The sequence below is a fragment of the Mytilus trossulus genome, chromosome 4 (assembly GCF_036588685.1).
Source record: "Mytilus trossulus isolate FHL-02 chromosome 4, PNRI_Mtr1.1.1.hap1, whole genome shotgun sequence".
Taxonomy (NCBI): Eukaryota; Metazoa; Mollusca; class Bivalvia; order Mytilida; family Mytilidae; genus Mytilus; species Mytilus trossulus.
The window spans coordinates 86,272,236-86,290,387 of NC_086376.1; the positions used below are offsets into that span (position 1 = coordinate 86,272,236).

General features: G+C 31.6%; 1 protein-coding gene across 1 annotated transcript; it reads left to right on the forward strand.

Annotated features, from left to right (window-relative positions):
• Positions 1-571: 571 nt before the first annotated feature.
• Positions 572-12,262, forward strand: LOC134716216 (serine protease 1-like). The gene is made up of 8 exons (XM_063579070.1): positions 572-649; positions 1,805-1,865; positions 3,833-4,034; positions 6,583-6,640; positions 7,051-7,168; positions 7,598-7,747; positions 10,557-10,696; positions 11,420-12,262. The coding sequence occupies exons 2-8, from the start codon at positions 1,811-1,813 to the stop codon at positions 11,579-11,581; spliced, it is 885 nt and encodes a 294-aa protein (XP_063435140.1). The 5' UTR covers positions 572-649; positions 1,805-1,810; the 3' UTR covers positions 11,582-12,262.
• The last annotated feature ends 5,890 nt before the right edge of the window (positions 12,263-18,152 follow it).

An 18,152-nucleotide genomic window follows, 5' to 3' on the forward strand; every position in this document is an offset into this window, starting at 1 on the left:
ATGGTTTATAAAGGAGACACACCGTTATAAGTACAGACGATCACATTATGTAGGTTAATAACCCATGTTGTAGTTGGATTTTGTTTTAAAGTATAGAGGCTACAACAGGAAGGGTTAAGAGATATACATATGTACTGTGACATTTCAAGTATCCATTATGATTAGTCTTAAGCGACACTTCGTATTTATTAGGCCTTCGTTACAGAATTATATGTTTAACATTATCGTCATTTCAGCAGAATAATACAAGACATAATATATCACAAGGACTTTTTTCTGTTTTCAATTTTAAAAGAAAGATTAGTATTGACGTGTTTTGAAGTCAATGTGACAAAACTATATAATCCAGTTTATTCTATCAATAAGATTAACAACAAAATAATTTTTATTTTTTTTTATTTTTGCAATCATAATAACGTGTATAATCATATAATTCTTAATGCAGATCAACTAAACACGTGGCGTCCTTTGCATACATACATGCGTGTTGAATATATACATTAAAGTTTGCGAAAAAAATATACTTATAGTGTTAAACATAAAATAAGATTGATGTAAGGAGATATCTACTTAAAACATCATCTTTAAATTGACAGTCCTTTCCTCTCCATAATTGTTGGTTTAATAATATAGATCATCAGCAATACAGGTCAGTTCACAGTATTTTTTTTTTAAAAAGTTTTAGAAATTTTAAAAATTCATTATATGTGAAGACCAGAAATAAATTAAAGCTCATAAAACAAATTTGTATCGTAGTGTGGATAACTTTGAATTCAAGAAACTCGAGTTAGTTCAAAGCAAAATCAAGAAACTAATATATCAAATAATAAAGTTAACATATTTACAAATTAACATGGAGCTACCATAGAATTTAATTTTCACGTGTTTATTTTATTAAAAATAACGTGGTGTTGTCTGTTTTGATGCAATACACTCTTCTATACATACGATTGCATTACATACGTAGCTAATTCAGTATGTTTGATTTCTATTGCTACCCAAACACGAATAGCTTATTTTTTTAAGACGACAGGTCATCTAATAATTGCTGATGTTAGTTACCATATACTTACAACATTATGCCTTTGCTCATGCGGGACTAATATCTTGCCACAGGTCAGCTATGCATTCTTTATACATTCTACATTCTTTCTACGAAGATTTATTATAACAAAAGTGTCAGTTGCTTGAACCCACGTCATATAAATGGAATATTGTCTCATTGGCAACAATACCACTTTCCTTACTTAAGATTGAAGTAAAAAAAAAATTAAGGTGAACTCACCCGAAGGAAGCCGTATGATTCTAGCAATGCTAATTTGTGCTGACATGAAATACTAATGAAATACTTCTACCTCAGGCATAAATTACCGTAGCTATATTTGGCAAAACTTTTAAGGATTTTGGTCCTCAATGCTCTTCAACTTCGTACTTTATTTGGCCTTTGCAACTTTTTGGGATTCGAGCGTCACTGATGAGTCTTTTGTAGACGAAACGCGCGTCTGGCGTGTATATAAAATTTAGTCCTGGTATCTATGATGAGCTTATTTAAATTTGAAATACATTGTTTAACAGCTGAAACAAGCTCTCTTTCAAATTAAAGTCGACTCCCATTTCAGTTGAAACAAGTTACAGAACATATTTTATTTTCATCTAAAGAATGAAGAAAATGTATTATAATATTTGAAATCATTTTCAATTTTGAAATGAAGAGGGCACAGGTAACCGCTTTTAGAATATCTGTATCGTAGGAAATTCGAATGATGCATTGAACAACATAAATAATCATTGTCTTTTATTCCAGACAAAAATGATCTGTATTACAGCCCTTCTTTTATTACTGGCAGGTAATGCTCATGGAGATGGTAAGTAGTTTGAAAATGCTTTTGTAAGATTGTATCTAGAATAGTTGATTATTGATGAATCCCAAATTGCAGTCGTTTCGTTGCTCTATCTAATTCACAACTGCTATTGCCTGTCTTCCCGAAGCTTTAAAATAACGGTGTTCACGACAACGTTTTAAATTCAAAGGAGTCATATTTCTAGTTTAACTGTTCCATGACGTTGTTGAGATTTACTTGATAAGAATGAAACAATTACTGTCATTTGACTATAAATATCAGTGTTAGATCTGTAAAGCTTTCGCAAATGTTTGGTTCTTCCCTCGCCGGGATCCAAACCCATACTACTGTGATATCGTGATCCCAAATCGCATGCACTGCAGCCGTCCCGTTAGACCACACGACCACCTGGGCTTTCAAAAAAGAGCTTTCGCTGGCCATGTGTTACCTTTCCACGTCAGTTTTAATCTAGCGGCGTACTACAGTACATGATATATAAGGCATGAAGATGTTTATTGTTACAGATCAGCTAAATTATCTATAGTAAAGGATCCTACAAATTAATGTAAGATACAGTCACAGAATATAATTATATTCATAAGTACGTCTGAGTCAGTGACAACCCTACAACAGATGTATCCATCGGATCGCCATCAATGATGGTGATACATGGCTGTGTACATAATGTACTTATATATATATATATATTTATATATACAACTCGTCTAAACATCAACCCAACAATGTTAGATCTGTAAATTTGCTTTCGCAAATTTTTGGTTCTTCCCTCGCCGGGATTCGAACCCATGCTACTGTGATATCGTGACACCGAATCGCCTGCACTGCAGCCGTCCCGCTAGACCACACGACCACCTGGGCTTCACAAAAGTAAAGCTTTCGGTGGGCATGTGTTACCTTTCCACGTCAGTTTTTATCTAGCGGCGTACTACAGTACATGATATATTAGGCATGTACTAGTAGATGTTATTGTTACAGATCAGCTAAATTATCTATAGTAAAGGATCCTACAAATTCATGTAAGATACAGTCACAGAAAATAATTATATTCATAAGTACGTCTGAGTCAGTGACAACTCTACAACAGATTTATCCATCGGATCGCCATCAATGATGGTGATACATGGCTGTGTACATAATGTATATACAACTCGTCTAAACATTAACCCAACAATGTTAGATCTGTAAATTTGCTTTCGCAAATTTTTGGTTCTTCCCTCGCCGGGATTCGAACCCATGCTACTGTGATATCGTGACACCAAATCGTATGCACTGCAGCCGTCCCGCTAGACCACACATAAACATTTGGTCTTTTGTTAATATATATAACAAAAGACTAAAAAATTATAAAACCAAGCAGTTTATAAATATGAACCCCATACGTCAGAGCAAACTTAACATCCACAATAATAGTCAACTATATAACACTTTCAAGTCAACATAAGGTGACGCACACGTTTACGGTTACTTTGTCATTAAATAAGTTTTGGCCAATTAACTGCAACTCCTTGTAACATCAATAATGTTACCAATGTTGCTGCACCAGCTAAGCATTTGACAATACATATCTCTATAAGAGAAGAAACATATACCAAAGGGACATCTGAACTCATAAAAAGAACACAAATTGACAACGCCATGGCCAAAAATGAAACACTACAAAAGGCAAACAACAACAGTTCAAGATAGAAAACTGAAGGCTAAACAACACGAATATCACTAAAACGGTATGTGATCTTGAGTGCTCTGGAGGGGGTAAGCAGATCTGGCTCTACATGTGACACTTTTCTAAAAGAGACACATGAGACTTATTTGTAGTCGTAAGTGCGGAAGAATCAAATTTACCTGAACAGGTGAAAACATAGACTTATTTATTATTAATTGAGGGCGATTGGATCATAAGACTTGACATATTTGGTTACTATCAAATAAAGCAGTTATCAAAATTGAAATATTTTTTTTCTCTATTTCAGAACTTCTTTCCCGTCAAAAGCGGATCATAGGAGGTCAAACAATTACCAGAGGTGAATGGCCATATTTAGTCAGCGTACGTGGGAAAATTGTAACGGAAAGACTATTCGGAATATTTCCAATAAAGCACAGGCGTTTGTATTGTGGAGGTTCTCTGATTAATGAAAGATGGATACTAACTGCAGCCCATTGCTTCGATGAAGGGTATGTGTAACTTTCGTCTAACTTGAATCAATGATGGAAATGATAGGTGTGTGCTACAAAGTTAAATGCACTGATCATGAAACGTATTTAAAGCGTGTTTTGTTTCGTCAAACATGTAATATAGACTATCATATTTCTTTTTACAGATTTTTAGTTTTAAAAATACATTTAAATTTTTATATTTTTACCTTTTGTCAATAGTAAGTTGTGCAATATAGGCCAGAATAATATTTCTGTGATAAAATATCAAATGTCAAACTAATATAAAAATTATGTTATTATCATATTTATACAATTATACTTTATTTAAGAGTTCTCCTATGTATCTGAACCAATATGCCATCTGCTTTTGGTAAAAAAAACCACCATATTACAATTTTGTGACATTAAAAGTGTTTGATATGGCTTAACATTTTTCGGACTAGACGTATCATCGACTAAATACTGTTCGACCTGAAGATTATAATTTTGACTGAATTACCATATCTTCTTCTTTGTGACTTTTAAAACACGGAACAACTTCCGGTCATTAATATTGCACGAATTGAACCTGATAAATTGATGAGATTTTTCATCTCTAAGATATTGTAAAAAATCAAAGTATGAATTTAACCGCAGGCTGATGCCACCAGTAAGGTCTAGATCACTCACCGGCTGATTGAGCACCTGCTAATATAGCACCATCAGCTGGCGATACGGCACCTTTTAAGGAAAATTTGATTTGCCTCCCTTTGCACAGTGTCTTAAGTTTTCAGAGAAAAACTATAATTATTGATATAATTTAACTATTTGCCAAAAAAAACATTGTGTTCTTCCACAACCATTTTTAAACTTAATTACATATATCCAAAAATGTGTATTTTCACAAACAGATCTAATTTACAACTAATTTCTTCTCATTTTAAGATAATTTAAATTGTTTTGTCGGGATTTATTTGAATAAATTCTTTGAAAATGTAAGTATTTTTTAATTGGTTTTGTAGTATCTCCTTTAGATTTAAATAATATGTAAACTATAAGCTAAAAGAAAAAGATTTAATTTTCGTTCTTAATATTTTTCTTATAACTCATCAATAACGATGCCTGCCCCGTCATATATATGAGTGAATTTCTGGATGGGAGATTTTTCGGGCCCCGAAAGTATGACCAATCCAGTAGTCAGAACTACGGTGTTGAAATGAATATCAATTACCTGGTCATTTTTATATATTTCCTGTTACAAAACTTTGAATTTAAAAAAAAACTTAGGATTTTCTTATCCCAGGAATAGATTACCTTAGCCGTATTTTGCACGACTTTTTGGAGTTTTGGGTCCTCAATGCTCTTCAACTTTGTACTTATTTGGTTTATTTTGATCACTGATGAGTCTCTGGCGTACTAAATTATAATCCTGCTACCTTTGATAACTATTTCCATAAACATCATGCTTTAACTATCATATAACCGAGATATTTTTTTTTCAAATTGCGATATGAAAAAACCCTGAAAGTAAATACAATTATGGCATTCACGATGCATCTTTTGTTGATATTATATGTTCGCATTTTGCGGCTGTTATATCGGGGGTCTCATTGCAAACTGACAATTCATAATTGGAAACATTAAATAGTAATTTTATAATGATCATTGATAACTCTTAGAAAACAGAACACAAAAATACACATGTGAACAAGCTGTGTGAAATGTCTGCATTGTATTCTCTTAACGTACTTAACTTATGTGATAATACCTTTGAATATCGAGATAAGACAAAATTGATGCCCAAAATAAGCACACAATGTTTCAGTTAGCAGTCTAAGTTTCCAGCCATCCATCCATACCCACCAACCTAGCAGAATCGTAACCTATTATTATTACTTTTTCCTAATGAATATGCATGAAATATGTACGACTAAATAGCAAGAACATGCAATATTTCATAAACAATCCTGTGCAGATTTCAATCTCCAAATATATATAAAATTTTGATATTATTGCTTTTTTTAATTTTTATATTAGACAGAATATCCCTTAAAGCACAAACAAAAACAAACAGGACTGTCTGAATTACAATTTTGGGTATATAGTCGTCATTCGTTTTCTACATGCTTTATCGAACCACATATGAATGATCACGTTGTGATTGGTTAAACGCCGTCACGTGGTGACCCCCTATGAGACCATATGGGGTAAGAAAGTTTCATATGGGATTCATGACGCGTTAATGGCGACGTCATCTATTAATGTTGTTGTGTTTCATTGTTTATTTTTTAACGAAACGCCGCAGAAAAAGTCAAGCGTCCGATAAATTCGTTATACGGTTAACTACTGAATCCCTACGGATCCATAGAGAGTGAATAAAATTCATACTGGATTCGGCCTCCGGCCTCACCCCTATTTTACTAACCCTCTATGGATCCGTAGGGGGTCAGTAGCTAACCATATAACTTATAATATTATACCACTGTTATCCTTACGTATTCTTGCAGTGTTAAGAATCAGATTCATCTCTAGCAAACAACAATTTTCTATTATATGCATGTTATGATTGAGACTAAACTTGTTGCAGGTACCAAGGAAGAGATCCATCAAATTGGAAAGTACGTTTGTCAACAGTAGATTTAGGGGTATGTATAGATACTATGCATACTCATATAATTTTGACAAACATAACTTTTTAGTATTAATAGTTATATCACAACTATTCATATATTGAAATTGTAGTTTTTTGACCTGATTGAAAACAATTTGAAATATTTAGACCAAAAATCCATCTTGAACCTAACAATAACCGTCCGCTTGTTCTCCAACTTCTCATATCTTTTATTTCTTTCACCTTGATTTAAGTACTTTTCAATAAAATTAAAACTACGACAATCTCGTACATTCGAAGCAATTTCCTGTGATGTATGAATATGTATAACCGATAGCAGCGACCGATATATGATGATCTAAGGTCGACCTTGCTTGTAGGAGTTGTATCCTTAGTTTCGTAATACTTTCTTAATCAATATATTGTTTTACTTTCATGATCAAGATAAATTTTGTTGATGGTGTAAAACATGTGTTTGGTAGACTTTTTGGCAGATCGGATTGGAAACAGCTGATCATCGACGCAGATAGGATTATAATGCATCCCGGATACAATAAAAATAGTAAGGATATTTTATTAAACTAAGTTTTTATTCCAAAACCTGATATACTATTTTATATATGCATACTATTCATTAGTATTGTTTTGTTGCAAACTGCTATGATATTTTTGCTATTTTCATGATTACATTTCTCAAGGAGAATTGTAAAAGGCAAATATGTTGAACCATTTCCCCTTTTTTAACTTTTAAAAAAAGAAAACATTTTATGTTGTGTTGCAAGATATCTTTCTGTCTTTTGTTTTGGCATAACGTTGAAGTAACCTTTGTGTTTTCTGGTTTCTAATTATTAAGTGATATGTTAATGATTTCACCAGCTCTACAGTTCATGAGATTGAACATACATTTTTTTCTAAAAACTTAAAGAGTTAACTAGTTTCTAATGTATTTACTATGTAAAGGAATGCTTCATATAAACTTTTCAATTTTCAGATGATTGGGAAAATGATATAGCATTAATCCGGTTAAAACAGTCAGTACCTGCAGGCAGATATGTAGGTAACATCAAACTTCCTAGCAGTAGTATCTCATTCCCTACAGGTACAACCTGTGCAATACATGGATGGGGATGTACCGCAAGTGGTAAGATCCTAAATATGGTATTAGAAGTATTCCAAGTTAAGAAAATTCTTAAAATGCGTTCGTGTCTTTGACTTCCACGGATCATTTTTACTTTGTCGCAGATTTTTAACATCTCTTCCCTTTTACATCATGTTCCGTTTTATACTGCCATAAACTTTAACACTTGCTATCTGATATTCTTTGCAGTCATATGAAGGACGACATTCATAGATGAAGATCCAAATCGCATCGACAAATATGCTCTAACTCTGATTAAAATTCATACGTTTCATAATATTTGCATTCCCGATGTTTGCCTTCATGCAAATTCGATAAAATGACATGCACGACTGTGAACTATTGCTTCTGATCAATTTTCTTATCAATTACACACAAAATGAACTAATTTAGGTGTAAAAGAACTATGATTGATTAACTTAAAGATAGCTGATAAATCTTCCTGTTTCGTGTAAGAATGTTTATAATACTAGTATGCAATTGTTTAAAAAAATATATACAATGAAACGCTGAACAAAGGAATAAATAACCGTTAACTATATTTTCATGGTTCGGATCATCAATAGAAACTGTTACAATGGCTGATGTCAAAGTTGACATATCCTTTAGAGATATATACAGTCTTCCTGGTTAGAAAGATTTAAAATTCGAGACATCGTTAGTGCAACATAATTTCTTAAAAAATGAATGATTTAAAGATGCATTTCTTTTTCTATTTAGATCTGTCAACCAATTCACTTTTTAATTATTTGATATTTTTCTTACTTTTCACCAGGCCAGTAGTTGGCACTCTTACACTGACAAGAAATGTTGTCATAATGCAATCATGTTATGCAATGGATGAGTTATAATAAGGCCACTATTTTCCGGTCCATGGGTTTTAGAGTAAATAAGTACGAATCATTTTACAAATAAAATCTTCATATGTAATGTTCATAAGACTTAAATCTTTGAATAATCGGTAATTTATATCTTTTTTGCTATTGACTTATAAATAGGGTAAAGGGCTTTTTGCCTTATTGATTTCAAAGCATAACAGCAAAGATTGCAAAAATAATTTGATGTTGAGAGTTTTAATTATTATAAAGAAATGAGCAAAGGCCTTATCCAAAATTATTTTTGCTAAAACATCACTTATAGAAATATTATATCGGTTATAACATCTTGGGTTTGATAATTATCCCTATTTTAATTGTACTAGAAACCTGGCATATTAAAGAAGGGCATATTATATTTCATAATGTTTATGCCTTGACGGTGAAAGCAATACTGACATTTCTTAGAGAAAAAAACCAACATTCTATTCAATAATGGGGAACATTAAAATGATTTTTACATGATTCAATTGACATTAAAACTCTGAGCTAATGAATAGCAATCACTGTCTGTTATTTGGGAATGAAAAGCAAGAAATCGATTTTAATTTGAAAGTTCTAATTTGTTCAATTGCACTATTTTCCCACGTGACTTATTCAGGGTAAAACAAAACCAATAAAGTCTGGATTTTGCATTGAAACCAATTTCTTTATTTGGTGCCACTTTAAACATGGACGATGCTTCTACGTTAGGTGGACAATGTTATACGAACAATATAACATAAACAATATAGAAGCACATAAAAGACGGAACAGTGCATTTGCGGGATTACAATTGCGTGTACGTGGGGAAATATGTCTAAGAATAACAGCTTGACAAGAACACAAAGAAAAATAATAAAAAAAAACACGAAAAAATATATTTCACACAGCATTATGAAACAGAAATATATTGACTTAATAATACAAACCCTGCAAAATCCCTTGTATGTTCAGACAGAAAAACATTGACTGTTCATTAGTTTTAACCATTTTGTATTTGATGACACTTCCAATGTCATTTGACTAGGAAAAAGAAGCTAGTATTATTGCAATGAAATCTGTAACATATACATCTGTAAAAAAGACTTAACACAAAATCCTAATTGTATCGCGAACCTGTATACCATAACATGAGCAACAATTTTTAAATGGCCCAAAAGTATACAAATTAGGGTCTATTTGTTATTAATTAGATCACTGGAATAAATAGTTACAGTTTTTTTACATACAATTTAGAGGATGTTTTGTACTAAAATTTAAAAGCACAATTCCTTTTGGAAACAGAAAAATGGGTATTATCATTATAATGTCAAATTACCAGTGAAATAAAGTTCACACGATTCACCGTTCCTCACAGTTTTTCTTTCCATGAATTAAACATTGACTTTTGTGTTGTGGTAATCCTTGGCAATCTTGTTCATTCTTAAACTAATTTCAAAATAGCAATACTCTCGAAAGAACCACGACCCCAAGTATGTGGACGACACTCTCCGATGATGAGTTATCTCACGATTTTTTTACGAAAATTGCAATAAAAACTACAATTACTAATTCAACGATTGGATAATGGAATGAGTAGACGGTAATCATCGGTAATTTGTGAAGTGGTTTGAGTTGGTATTACACATTTTTGTGATTATTTTTATAACTGACACATATTTTCTACTTGTAAGCACCCATATAGTGCGTGTTGCTCTGTCTTTAGTTTTCTTTGCTGTGTTTTGTCTACTATTGATTGTCTATTGGTCTTTTAATTTTTAGTAATGTCGTTGTCTGTATATTTTCGTCAAATGAGCTAAAATGTCCCTCTTGTATCTTTCGCCACTTTTTATATACTGTTCATTATAAGAACCAATTACATCCTCTTGTTTCACTTTTATATATAAATTTAAATATTGGGTTTACTAAATTTTTCTAGCTATTATAGTACATGGTCAACTTCTCTTTTATGACAGGACAATGGTTATCAAATACTGCAATGAGTGTTAATCTTCCAGTTTTCAGTGCTGAGTATTGCGGAAGATTATTTGGCATGCAAAGTATGGATAGTAGAATGTGTGCTGGTTATATATACCAAGGGAAAGGAATATGTAAAGTAAGAACCAAGTCCTGCTGTTTTAACTCTGTATCAATGACTTTAAAACATATATATTGGTTAGATCTTAGCAAACATTCACATAAGTGACATATAAAAGGCACAATCTTAAGTAACGAAGTAGTTATTTCAGTTGATTCCAATGATTTTATGCCAAAACATTATACATACTATTTTACATTAAAATATACATATATTATTCAAATACATCCGAAGTATGAAAACAAAATACTGGTATACAAAATAATAAAACTTTGTGAATTTATATGATAGCTAACATTGGAAAGGAAATCTCTGCAATATATATTCAGAATGCAGTGTACAATATTATACCAATACTAAATAAGGACTCACACAACTGCATAACAAATTTTCAATATTTTACATATAAAATGTGCTCTTTTTTCTCTGCTAATAGAACTTAAATTAAGGCCGTCATAAATGTATTCTAATACTTAACATAAAAAAACCTGCAAATTGATTGGCACAATACTAATTCGTTGGTTTATTATTAAATCAGAATTATCAATGAATCAAATGCTTGGTCAGAAAATATATCTATGAATGATAAATTTCTCCTAGAAACAAAATAAAAGTCCCAGTGAATACACTACAATGAGAACACAAGCTATTGTATATATTCGAAGGAACAATAGAACAGACAAACTTTTAAAGCAGATGACTCTGTTTTGTTCACTAAAGGTATTATCTTGTCTACTACAGGGTGACAGTGGTGGCCCATTGACTTGCAAGAATGCTGCTGGTGACTGGATACAAGCTGGAATAGCCTCGTTTGCAAGTCGGTCAAGTCCTGGGAATTATCCCGGTGTATTTACTCAAGTATCCTCATTCATTCCTTGGATTAATAACATCATAGGACAGTGAAAATTTGCGAGTTCAATGGATACAAATTATAATGTTTTTGTCAGTTATATAAACATATTTAAAAACAGGACGCCCTTGTATTAAGAATAATTATATTGAAAGAAAAATATAGGATTTTGATCTTTAAGTGTTGAGGCATATGTGCATTTCGTACATGTTTGCGACCAAATATTGAAAATGCAGTTATTTTCAGTAATTTTTTGCATATTTTGGGAACAAAAGGCAAATTTACACAATGCTGACTAATTTCCCAATAATTCTTTTGTCAAATGAATGTGCAGCGGATGTGAGATGAATCCTGTTCTGAATGTCAATCATTGAATGTGTAAAACGTCAACTGTTTATATGAAAAATAGCAATAAGGTCTTACACATGTAGTTGTTTCAAACAGTAAATAAAGATGTGTCGAGATCCCTCTTCAACCCATAGATAAGTTATTGGTAAAGAAATGATCAAAGCAATATATAAAGCACAAAACACAATATAAATACACATTCAAAACATTCAAAACATTGCCATAAAAACGAATATAACTTTAAAAAATTGTGATTTGGATGAAGGATTGTCTCATTGGCACACATATCCCTCATCTTCTGTTATCTAATAAAGTGTATAAAATTAATAAATAATTATAAAAATTTATAGCGCAAAAATAAACGTTAATAATGGAATGCAAGTTCTATGAATTTATTTGATAAACTGAACCCATTAATTATTACTTTCAGGATTTTGCTTATACATTAAACCTGTTTAATGATATTTCTTACAGTAATATATAACTAAAAGGGAAAAAATAATTTTAATGACGCATACATTTGCTAAATTAAATGAAATCAGTTATCAATAACAGTAACAGATATAGAGCAATGATACACTTAGATTTTCAAAAATAACCAGCAAAATGACATTACATCATGGCTATCACTGAAAATAGTGTGTTATACGTTTGGTGACATTTCTTTGAAAAACAAAGTTTTTTGTAAGTAACATACCCCCCTAATATGTATAAGGGGGAATGGTGATAGGCTTTTGAATTACGTAGTTGTATCTGTAGACAACGATATGACTAAGGACAAGTCATATCGATTAATTTATCGATAGATTTCGGCTTAAAACAGGTGTTGAAGTTTTCAAAATAATTGTGTATAGCCCAGTTTATGAAACAAGTTTTTGACATTCAAATGCTCCGACTCTGAAACGACAAAACGTGTAAATAATTTAACAACTTGAACTACTAAATGCCAAAAATTGCATAGAAAGCTTATGTATTGACAATGAAAAGCAACACTTGGTTGTTATTAAACACTTATAGAGTATTATTTTTACTTTTTACCATTGAATGGTCATTATATTTTAAAAAGTTTTAAACAGTAAAGAGACAATTATTTTGTGCATTTAAAGTTGTTCCATATCTAGACGTTTACCATTTGAATACAATATCTTTTCCTTCATTGTCTATTTCATATAATTGTACCAAATCATTATTTATTGTTTGGTTTCAATACGATCTGACGTCTCAAATATCTAAATTTTCGTAAGCACTTCCACCAGTGTTGTTGTTACTATTTTCTGAAAGTTGGTCATAAACATCTAATTGCTGATGGTTTTCACCATGCCTGGCAGTTGACATTTCATATTCATTGGGCACATATGCGTTATTAGCAAATTGATTTGAATTGGCTTCATTTGTCGGCCATTTTTTCCTAATGAACACAAATATAAAAATGCTTCCAAAAATGTTCAGTAAAACACTTAAAACAAGAGCAGCACTCGTTCCGTAAATAGCTCCGTTGTTTGAACTTTTCTCTGACAAGTAATTTGAATTACCCGATATTTTAGTATGGTTTATATCCACACATCGCTCGAATGTTCTGTCGTTGAGATAAGCATGCATGCACAAACGATTTGCATCTAAGTTGTGTGGTAAGAAAATACAATTAGTCTGTCCAGTATCATTCACCAGTATCTCTTTAACGAGTATCTGTTTCCGATAGACTTTCATCTTTATTCCAGTTTGTTTTAAAGGTCCAAGACGTTTCCATCTCACAGAAAGAATTTCATCAATTTTTAACATAGATATTTTTATATCGAAGTAGTCGTCCTTCAAACACCTAGACCTCGTTTCTTTGTAAACGTAAATGGGAACATTACCAACGCAGTTATCTGCAGGAAAGCAGGATACTTGATATCCTTCAAATTCAGATGGAAAAGAACATCTTCCGTATGCATTTAAAGTATGGTTTCTCAAAAACAAAATGTCACACTTACAATATATCCGGTTGTCTTTCAATCGCAGGCCTGGAAGAGGCATCAACAAGTCAATAGGTGCGGATGCATGAGGAGCGAGATCATTACCAGTTAAGATAAGTAAAGTTAAATGAATCATCTCTTCACCAATGTCTGATTGTTTGAAACTTTGAATTTCATTGTAGCTTATATCAAGTGTTGTTAAGTACCGTAACTTTTGTACAGCTTTAGGAAAGTTTTCAAGCTTATTTCCTTTAAGATTTAAAGTCATTAAGGATGTAATATTTATGAATGCTTTTTCACTAACAAATTGTATCAAGTTCCATTCTAAGTCCAGTTTGTTAATGTTTGCAGTCGGTAATGTCTTTGATATCTCCGTAATTCTGTTATGACCAAGGTAAGTGTTATATCCGTAACGACACGAATTATCAGGCAAGTCTCTTAATTTGTTATATGAAAAATCTAATATTTGTATATAAGTCACATTTTGTAGACAATTATGATACTCTTCAAGATCATTATGAGACACATTCAGGTTTTCAACTGCTAGAAGTGAATTATAACTGGTTATAAAAATTGTCGCTAAGTTAATTTTATAAATCTTATTGAAACTCAAATCAATAGATATGTCAATCTGCCTATATTCACCAACAATCTCAATCAAAGAAGCATTGTCATTGACTATACCTATAGAATTATTCATATATTTTAAAAAAATATAACGAACATAGTAAGTGGGATTATTCCTTCTGATAGTAATCTTTTTAAATTTGGTTATTTGATTGTGTTCTAAGTTTAATGTAAAATGATAAGGAAAATCCATTATTTCCAACCCATTAAATACTTTAAGAAAATTTTTAGAGAAATCAAAAATATGAGTATGATAATAAGATAAACACCTGTACCTTAGGAATGAAAGTTCTTTCAACTGCGATTTTTTAAAATAGAGCGATATAACGTTTGATATTGTCTTAGTACTCCTCGACATAAACAAGTTGACTAACATTTCATTTATTCTACTACTTGAAAATGAAACAATGCCAAACTCTTTGTTGTGTAATTCACAAGGCATATCTTCCGTGGAATTAAAGATGTTTTTGTTTCTATCCAAATATATTTTAATATTTTTCCTTTCAACGTAACAAAGAAATAATATTGGAATACAGTTCCCTCTCATTTTTAGTGTGCTCATTTGCAAAAATTGTAAGTTTGTAAAATCGTTATATTCGAAATCATTTCTATTACACAAGAAGTTGGTATTATCCATATCTATTTCTGTTGCTTCTTTCATCGTAGTCTTCAAATGCCGTAATACATTCGTGGTATTCAAAGGGTTGTTAGAAATGATGTAACGACTTGCTTTTGGTAACGTTTCCGGTAAAGTTGCCAATAAATTATTGGATATATCTAGATGGTAAATAGTATTGTCATTGTTTTTAAAATGTACAGCAGATAATTCATTATGGCTTAGATTCAGCGTCCATCCTGTGCAATGTAGTGGAATGTCAATCTGGAGATTATCCATTTTATTATTTGAAATATCAAGTTTACAGAAATAATCATTTCCGTAGGTATATGCATGATCGATAAGATTTGAGGGAAAATTAACCAATTTGTTTGAATTAAACAAAACGTTACTCATTTTTCCTGAACGAAGTCGAACATCGGCTAATGATTTTATGTGATTGTGAGATAAATCAAGTTTATATAACTCTGACAAGCGGTTTATCACGGATGAACTCACTGTTTGAAGCCTATTATTTTGAAGCTGTAATATTGCTAACGATGTTACGCCATCCAAAACATTCCAGACATCGTCATCAAGAGCATTGTGCGAAAGATCTAAAGTCGCCAGGGTGGAGTGTGAATTATAAAAAATGCCATGATGTATTTTTGTTAATTGATTTTCCTTTGCGAAAAGGCTGTGAATTTGGTTTACCAAGGATATGTCGAGATATGTAATTTCATTGTTTTCAAGAAATATATTTATATTATTGATGTTGTTGATATTAGAAATACTTAAGTTACTTATCTTATTTTGCCGTAGATAGATGTGTGATAAAGAATTCAATTCCATGTCATTCATATTTACAGATTCTATGATTTGATTTGAGAAGTGTAAGTATTCCAGCTTCTTCAAATTTTTCAGAGAACACGATGGAAGCTCGCGAAATAAGTTACGATCCATACTTATAGAACTAAGCGAATTCCTCAAGGGCAGAAAAACATCACATTCCAAGTGTTCTAAACCAACGTTTCTCATATCTAACGATTTTAGTGTTTTGGCCCAATTAAATAATCCGGTGGGTAATGTTTGTAATGACCATTGTAAGCCATTTCCATTATTTAACGCTAATCGCTCAATATTGGGTAAATTCCACCCATAAAAAGGAACAAATGATGGTATAACGGGATAACAAATCATGTCTGTACTTCCAGAACATTGCGACGGTAATTCGTTTCCAATTGTTACCCACACCAATCCATTAAAGAGGAGAATATATATTGTAGGTGCAATGAAGAAGGCCATTTTAGCTACCTTATATACGTGCAGTCTTCCGGGTCCCAAAAATAAACGGCTATTCTATACTGTTTGTTATGACTGAAAGATAACATTTAAACAGTTGTTTTTAAATTGAAAGAGTCTTATTATGCAAAATTTAACTGAAGCGTAGAAATTATTTGACCTTTAAAATTGAATGCTAGGTAAATCTAAATATTTTCTTGTGATGATTGAAAAAAATATTACCAGTCTGGATACTTGTTTTAGGTTATCGGCTTTTATACAAATTTATAAGTGTTTAAACTTTGTCCATCTGGATATTACTAATCTAAAAAAAAAAGACATGAACAGTAGATACTTTACAAATATAGATGCATGCAAAGACGAAAGCAATCCATCAAGAAAAGGAAATACTATCAACATAAACCTATAGATATTAACACATAGTCATAAAAAAATCCAAAAGGCTCAAATCAAATGATAACTACCAACAGAACAAAATGTGTAAGTAAAATAGAATTTTACCCAAATCCAATTATCAGGACAACCTCCAACACTAACCCCATTCACACAAAAAAGGAAGACCTTCTAGATCTAACGAATGCATACCACGTTACAAGTTAAATCGCAAATATCTTGACATTTTCTTTTTTAATGTTCATACCAATAGATAAATTAACATTGAAGAGATCTACAGGTCTCAAATTAAATTGAGTTCTCAATCAATAATACATGCATATTCTGAGACAGTTGTATCTCTTGATACGACTAAGTTTTAGGGTCTGAATCTCAGAAAGAAATAACTCCCTCAATATAGAAGCATTTGAAGAATCCAAAATTGTATCTAAAAAATTTAAAGACACTTGGTTGGGAAGCATTTATTCATTATTTGAATATCTTAATTTAACCCCAGAATATTTATTAAATCACAAATATTATAGACAGTCAATTATCATTAAAAAACACACCAAATTAAATATTAGGAAATTTGGCGTAAGCAATTAAATAATGACAAACCTGGCATGGCGCAAGGAGATGAATTAAAAACATAATTACAGACTACTTAAAATAATATTAGCATTAAAAATGATTATTGTTAAACAATATAGTAAAACATTAAATGAGTTAACTAAATTTAGAAGCAGTCACCATGAATTTGAAATAAAAAAGGGAAAACATAAAGGAATGCCCCAAGACAAACGATTTTGGAAATTACATAAAATGACATTGTTGAGTATGAAATTCATTTTCTTCTTCAATGTCCATCACAAGCAAGTTTTAAACAAAGAGTTCCAAATGGCGAAGTTAAATCATCACTCCGTAAACTTTACGTACGCCATCACGAGTTGGTTGACCGCTCTGGAATAACCGTTTCACAAATGATATCGGATATGTTCCTTACGTCGTAACTACAATCCCTTTGCCTTTCATGAAGGTGACCTACCGAATTGGACAATTTATCGGATTTGTTATTACATAAAGTAGCAATATACAGTTTTTTGCCTTTATAGATTTTACAATCCCCTTTTCATTGTTTTCTTGCAATGTCAAGCTTACTATTTGTGTCATATATGTGCATATGAATTAATCAGAATCTTCCATAGATTTTATATTCAGTATATACAATGCTAAAATATAATTTCTTTTGGGTGTATCCATGGCAACAATCTGCATTTATTTGTTATGAAATATTGCAAAAAAGGGGGGGGAGACACATATTTCCCCAATATTTGGCTAAAAAAATCGCTTGAAGTAATATCTTTTCTGAAACTGTGTACATATATCATTCAGAATTTCCAATGAAAATCATATGTCTTTCGT